At 37.0% G+C, this 8,109-nt stretch overlaps 1 protein-coding gene across 1 annotated transcript in view; it reads left to right on the plus strand.

Moving 5' to 3' along the window:
- The window catches only part of LOC124605857 (rho guanine nucleotide exchange factor 26-like), a 188,642-nt gene extending 180,845 nt beyond the window's left edge, over window positions 1-7,797 (plus strand). Inside the window, 1 exon segment of the mRNA XM_047137792.1 lies at window positions 6,723-7,797. Coding sequence (XP_046993748.1) covers window positions 6,723-6,889 — 167 coding nt within the window. The 3' untranslated portion in view covers window positions 6,890-7,797.
- Window positions 7,798-8,109: the final 312 nt, after the last annotated feature.

Raw genomic sequence — 8,109 nt, forward strand, 5'->3', positions numbered from 1 at the left:
TCTAATGACCTCGACGTTGATGGGAAGTTAAACACTAATCTCCTCCTCGAGCAGCAATGGACATCATGTTATTTATGCACAATTTAAAACCAATTCAGATTTTGCTTGACATGTTTGAGGTTCAATAGTATCCATAACAGAGATGTTCACAGAGAGAGTGACAAGTTGGCCACTGCCAGATAGGTAGTAGAACTGTTTACAAACAGTTGCCAAAAATATTTCTCACTTAGTGAATACCTTACTGTTGATGAACAGCTTTTTGTATTCAGGGGAAACTGCCCATCAAGGCAATATATTCCCAGCAAACCTGCAAAGTATGTGTTAAAAGTGTTTGGTTTGGTTGATGTAAAAATGGCTTACACTTTTAATGTAAAATTTTACATTACTAAGCAACTGCAGGAGCCATAAAATACCAGTAATTTGGCTGAAGATACCGATTTTAGAGTAATTGAACCAGTACATGGTACAAACAGAAATATTACTGATGACTAAATGGTTTACCAGTTTGTTTTTGGTCAATTAACTCCAGGCTAAGAAAGTGACATATGTCAGAACAGTACATAAAAACAAGAGAAGTGCTGAAAGAATTTCTACCAAAAAGATAAAAAGTAGCCAAAATCATCTATCTCCACATTTCAGCAACTTTGTACATTGGTGCCACACTGTCCAAGAAAAATAGGACAGCGTTGGCAGCATCAGGCATGCATATCATATCAGTGATGCCATAGACCCTCCAACAGGAGAGCACAAGAAACCTCAAGTGATTACTGTCATTAAGTGGGGACAGATCTTTTGGATCAGCTGTGTCAGAAAAACAACATGTCATGTAATATGAGAAGCTGGTCTGCTGTTTTACAATATTTTGAATATTGCACCCATAAATGCTTTATTGCTATATAAATATGAATGCATGGCTTTGAATTAGGGTGTAAAGAGATTTGATTTTATAGAAAAATCAGTTGGGGAAAAAATAAAGCCTCAAATAGAGCAACATTGCCTTTTAATAAGTTCAGAAGAAGCAGCTCTTGGAAGAAGAGCTAAATTACTGTAAGGCACTCTAGAAATTGTGGAACAGCCAAAAAAAGCAGCTGGATAATGTGGCAGATGTTACATGTGAAGGAGCATGAAATAAGACAGTCCATAGACGATGTACTACATGGAACAAGTGGAAATGTGCAGATCATCTAAAAGACATATGCATAAACTGTTTTGTCAAATAACGTGTTTCTTATTTCAGTTTTGTTTGCACTTTATTACCTAAATTACTCTTCGTGTGTGCTTATTAGTTAGATCACTGTTTTGAAATAAACATTTCCATGTTATTTTGATATGTATGTGAGTTGTTTCATGTACCTCAGTGTTTACATGGAAAACAGATGTTAATTCGTTATTTTGAAATGTAAGACTGTTTCAGACATTACAGCATATTATACTGTATGCATGTATTAAATGTGTTTGTTTATTTATTTATTTATTGTCCCGTGGGACCAAATTAAGGAGAAGTCTCCATGGTCATGGAATGAGTCAATACATGAAATTATAACACGATATTAGAAAAAGATAAAATGAAATATAAAAAAACACATTCAGGTGACAAGTCGTAAGTTTAAATAAGGAAAATCAACAATGTAACACTGGAATTTGCTTAATTTTTTTGCTCTTCCAGGAGCTCCTCGACAGAATAGAAGGAGTGAGCCATGAGGAAACTCTTCAGTTTAGACTAAAAGAGTTTGGGCTACTGCTAAGATTTTTGAGTTCTTGTGGTAGCTTATTGAAAATGGATGCAGCAGAATACTGCACTCCTTTCTGCACAAGAGTCAAGGAAGTGCAATCCACATGCAGATTGGATTTCTGCCTAGTATTAACTGAGTGAAAGCTGCTAACTCTTGGGAATAGTCTAATATTGCTAACAACAAACGACATTAAAGAAAATATATACTGTGAGGGCAATTTCAGAATTCCCGGACTATTGAATAGGGGTCGACAAGAGGTTCTCGAACTTACACCACATATAGCTCGAACAGCCCGTTTTTGAGCCAAAAATACCCTTTTTGAATCAGAAGAATTACCCCAAAAAATAATACCATACGACATAAGCGTATGAAAATATGCGAAGTAGACTACTTTTCGTGTTGTAGTGTCACTTATTTCAGATACTGTTCTAATGGTAAATAAAGCAGCATTTAGTTTCTGAACAAGATCCTGAATGTGGGCTTTCCACAACAGCTTACTATCTATCCGAATGCCTAGGAACTTGAACTGTTCCGTCTCGCTTATATTATGCCCATTCTGTCTGATCAAAATATCGGTTCTTGTTGAATTGTGAGTTAGAAACTGTAAAAACTGAGTCTTACTGTGATTTAGCATCAAATTATTTTCCACAAGCCCTGAACTTATTTCATGAACTACATTATTTGAAACTGTTTCAATATTACACACAAGATCCTTCACTACCAAGCTGGTGTCATCAGCAAACAGAAATATTTTTGAATCACCTGTAACACTAGAAGGCATATCATTTATATAAATAAGAAACAGCAGTGGCCCCAGCACCGACCCTTGGGGAACGCCCCACTTAACAGTGCCCCATCGGGAGTAAACATCACTACCACTCTCAATATTGTGGAGAATTACCTTCTACTTTCTGTTCTTAAAGTAAGAGGCGAACCAAGTGTAAGCTACTCCCCTTACTCCATAATGGTCCAATTTCTGCAGTAATATTTTGTGGACAACACAGTCAAAGCCTTCGTTAAATTAAAGAAAACACCTAGCGTTCACAACCTTTTATTTAATTCGTCCAAAACCTCACAGGGAAAAGAGAATATAGCATTTTCAGTTGTTAAACCATTTCTAAAACCAAACTGAACATTTGACAGCAAATTATGTGTATTTAAATGCTCCAGTAACCTTGTATATACAACCTTCTCGATAACTTAAGCAAACACCGATGGCATAGAAATAGATCTAAAATTGTCAACATTATCAGTGTCTCCCTTTTTATAAAGTGCCTTCACTACCGAGTACTTTAATCGGTCAGGAAACCGACCACTCCTAAAGGAAAAGTTACAGATATGGCTAAGTACTGGGCTAACATGCATAGAACAATACTTCAGTATTCTGCTAGATACCCTGTCATATCCATGAGAGTTCTTGGTCTTTAGTGATTTAATTATTAACTCATTCTCCCTCTTGTCAGTATCATGGAGGAGCATTTCGGGTAACAGTCTCGGAACACTTTTTTCTAGAAGTGCTATATGATTCCCTGTTGGGATAGGTTTCTATTTAGTTCACTTGCTATATTCAGAAAGTGATTATTACATACTGTACATATATGCGGCTTATCAGTAACACGGACATTCCCACTATGCACTGATTCTATATCCTCGACCTGTCTCTGCAGACCAGCCACTTCCTTTACGACTGACCATATGGTTTTAATTTTATCCTGAGACTTAGCTATTCTATCTGCATACCACATACTTTTTGCCTTCCTAATAACATTTTTAATGACCTTGCAATACTGTTTGTAATGGGCTGCTGCATTTAGATTTTGACTGTTTCTAACGTTTTGATGCAATTGCCACTTTGTTCTACAAGATATTCTTATCCCTCTAGTCAGCCACCCAGGCTGTTTGTGCTAGTACCCTGTTTTGAATGTTCTAACGGAAAGCAACTTTCAAAGAGCACGAGAAAAGTCTTGAGAAAAGCATTATATTTATCGTCTACTGCATCAGCGCTATAAACATCTTGCCACTCTTGTTCCTTGATAAGGTTTACAAAGGTCTCTACAGCAACTGGATTAGCTTTCCTAAACAGCTGATGACTATATTTAACACGTGTTACAGCACAAAAATCTTTTAGAGTTAAAATTTGTGCATCATGATCTGAAAGGCCATTCACCTTTTTGCTAACAGAATGCCCTTCTAGTAATGAGGAGTGAACAAAAATGTTGTCTATGGTTGTTCTACTGTTCCCTTGCACTCTCGTTGGAAAGTATACGGTTTGCATAAGATTATATGAATTAAGGTGGTCTACCAGCATGCTCTTCCTTGCACAATCACTTATACAATTAATATTGAAGTCACCACATATAACTAACTTTTTGTATTTCCTATAAAGTGAACCAATAACCTCCTCTAGCTTTAGCAAAAATGTCGTGAAATCAGAGTCTGGGGATCGATAAATAACAACAGTTAGAAGTTTAGCTCCATTAAATTTAACCACACCTGCACAACATTCAAACACCTTTTCAGTGCAGTACTTTGAAACATCAATGGACTCAAAATGGGATGCCATTTTTCACATACATGGGTACTCCCCCACACCGCAAAGAGCTCCTCGAAAAGCTGCCAGCCAACCTGTATCCTGGTAAAGGAAGCCTCTGAATTATCTCCTTATTTAAGAAGTGTTCAGATATACCAATAATTTCAGAGTCAACATCTGTAAGCAGTTCACTAACTTTATCTTTAATACCTTGTATATTTTGATGAAATATACTAATTCCCTCATTACTCAGATACGTAAGCTTTGTCAAAAGTGATTCCTTAGTTAGACAGACTTCCCTTAAGCAGGAATACCTATCAGCTGACTTCAATCTAAAAAAGGTGCAGCTCTAACACCCACTACAGCAGGAATTTTCCCATGAGTGATCCCACCAACCCCACCTATGCTGTCACCTATAAGCTTTAATGTGACCCATGCTTTCTGTCATCAGCGCACCCCCAAGTCTCATGTTATTACGCCTGATGGCTGTATTAAGATGAGGCCGATCGTGACGCTGAAACAGTTCCACAAAATGCACATTCATGTTGCCAGTCTTGAGTGGCTATCTTTTCCAGGTCACCATCTATGTCATACTCCCCATCCCTATCAATACTATTACCAGCCCAACCCACAATCACTACCTGATCCTCTTTAGTAAAATCCCTACATAACCCCCCTATGTTAACAGTCACCTGAGCCAATCCTGCATTAGGCTTCACAATGCTGGTGACCTGGTACTCACTCCCCAGCACTTCCTGCAACTGCTGGCCTACACCTCTGCCATGAGAACTACCTAACAGCAGAACCTTCTTCTTCCTCTTCGACTTTGCAACTGTTCTAGCCACCGTAACTACTGAGGTCTGCTGAATACTTCTTACATCTACAGCTACTAGAGATTCCTCTCCACTAGACTCTGACAGTTGGTCATATCTATTGTAAACACCAATAGTAAAACTATCTGAAAATCTTCTTCTCCTAGCAGATCTCTTGCCAACAGCCAGCTCCCATTCCCCAACCCCCTTCTCCCTCCTCATCCTATCTAGCTCCTCCTGTGCGTTTTTCAACTGCACCTGAAGGGCACAGATCTTACGCTCCTGCTCCTCTATCAACTTACTTTTGCTACATAACCTGCAGTTCCAGGAGAAGATCTCACCAGAATGCCCACTGGCTTCCCCACTGCATTACCCCCAGTGAAAATACTTCGAAGAAGTCTCACACCACAATCCACTACTCACGAACCTATGGCAAAGCCCACATTTCTCACTCATGGTAAAATTTTACTTTTTCTAAGTTCCGCTACTACAATAAGAAGATGTTAAAAACCTGACTACAATAATCACAAACTTACTCTACAAGGGAAGTAACTACTATTATTAACAGTATTAATAAACAACAAATGTGAATATAACAAAAGACTAATACAGAAAGAGAATCAAACATCTAATGACACAGTAACGAAGCTGAAAACAGTTCCCAAAACGTTCTTCTGAAATTATTTCACCAGAAAACACAAAAAACACCGGTTGAAGACTACTAAAGTTCCTAAATAAACCACTATACACAAACAATTAATTAGTACTTAGCTTTCGATGCGCCGCTACAGCTGCAACTGGTCAGTGCGGAATGTAAACACAGGTAGGAGGTTACGTTGCTCGATACGAAACACTCACAAATATCAGGTCACAACACGAGAAAGGCAGAGGTGAATGAAGAAACCACTAATAAGTCCCTTATGTAGTAAATATTATCACAAAAACCGTTAAAATGTGTATCTGAAACCTAAAAATATATAAAAACTTAGAGCAATCTCACACGCAGTCACTCACTTATGTTACATTTAGATTTAATAAAACAGTCCTAAAATCATTAATATACACTATTGACAATGTCCAAACATACCCTTTTTCTTGTGGATAACACCTGCATCTGTGCTAGCTAAAGTGTCGGGCATTATTGTATGAGTAATGGAGTGTTAGATAATAAACTATAAGCTGTTTTCTGCTCTCAGTTAATGGTTGCCTTGACTTATTCCAAATCCCCAGAGTTTCCCCTTTTTGATGGGATCTAACAGACACAAATCTTTGTGTGTGTGTGTGTGTGTGTGTGTGTGTGTGTGTGTGTGTGTGTGTGTGTGTGTTTACATTTCTTCTTAAAATCTTGGTGGTTGGTGCCTTACTTTACTGGTCCTTCACATTTTTTCTATATTCTTTCTCATTAGCTATTGCTGAAGATACTTTTCATATGCAAATTGTGGACCTGTGTGTTTTATTTATTTCTGTTTTTGTTTCTTTTTTCTTTGTCATATTTTTGTGAATTTGGTAGCTTTATGTATTGTCCCCAATTCCATTTTTACCCCACCTACAACTTTTAACTTGTTTCTGTAGCTATAATATATTTAACTACTGTTGCGTTCAGTGTTGGCCTTTGTAAACACTAATTATTAAATAAATGTTTCTCAGGTTGGTACCAGGGAGAAAGAATAAGAGATGGTGAGCGAGGTTGGTTTCCAGCGAATCATACTGTGGAAATAGCTTCAGCTCACATCCGTGCAAAGAATTTGAAGCAGAGATATCGCCTCTTGGCTCTATCTGCCAACTTCCTTGAGTCACAACGAAAACAAAAATGACAGGTCTTCCACAGTTGACTGATATTTGTGGAGGTATATTATATCATTGTTGCTTCTGTGGAAATGCCACACCTCTGTGGATATTGTTCAAGAGGAAGATAAAGTAAGGAGGTGTGTGTGTGTGTGTGTGTGTGTGTGTGTGTGTGTGTGTGTCCATAGAACATCAGTCTGTTCTTATTATTGAGACCCTGTCAGTATTGTGTACATTCCATTCCTGTTGTGCTGTTTTTCAGCAGAGCAAATGAAGTAAGCTTGAAAACTGATTGTGCCTTTCTCCCTGTCTCAAATTGCATTGGAAATTTTTATTCTTGGCTCAAGTGGTAGCTTTATCTTCGTGGAATTTCTGAATGTGTGAAAGTCCAGCATGATAACTGCGTAGCTTTTTTGCAATTTTTTGTTACCGGCATTACACTATATTTACAGGCACATAGTTTTTGTGGCATTTTATTGATACAATCATTTTCTGGTGCAATAATTCTTTAAATAAAAGACTGAATTTTTAAAGTGATTAAAAGATAGAATTAACACATCCAGTAGCACTGTGTACAAAATTCTAATTTTTCTCTGGAAATCACGATATTATTTGTGGAGCTTACAGAAGTGATGCTCTTGGATTGCAGTGTACTTTTTTTCTTGTGTTTGGAGGGCCTCTTGCAGGCAGAAGACAAGAACTTGACTGTGATGATGTAGTAGTCATAATTACATCACAATGTTCATTCAGCTTACACTAAACAAGAAAACATTCTGGTCACGCTGCTCACCATATTTATTACAAGTAAATTTTAGAATATAAATATGTAAAAAAGATCTGTTTTTATTGCAAATTGATTCCAGTTTGTTTATATTTTGAAATGAATATGTATATTTTATAAATATGTGAATAAAATTTAAAGCTGTTTTTGTCATTACATTGTTATTATGAAGTTATTTTTTATTCAATTGAATATTGTATCCATGTATGTTGATAGTACGAACTTATCACTAGAGCCCAGATTTTTTATCTAACTACTTATTATACTTTCCATCCACTCCTATGCACATGAAAGTGTAAATCTGCACAAACTATGTGGCCAGTGTTGTTATATTTCATTTAATCATTACGTTTATGTACTTTAACTTAATACTAAAGGAAATTACATATTATTGCTTACTACACTTCGTATTTCCCCACAGTCCAGTAGGCTACTCCCTAAGAAAAATATCCAGATCCAACCAGCCAT

Source organism: Schistocerca americana, chromosome 3 (genome assembly GCF_021461395.2).
Source record: "Schistocerca americana isolate TAMUIC-IGC-003095 chromosome 3, iqSchAmer2.1, whole genome shotgun sequence".
Taxonomy (NCBI): domain Eukaryota; kingdom Metazoa; phylum Arthropoda; class Insecta; order Orthoptera; family Acrididae; genus Schistocerca; species Schistocerca americana.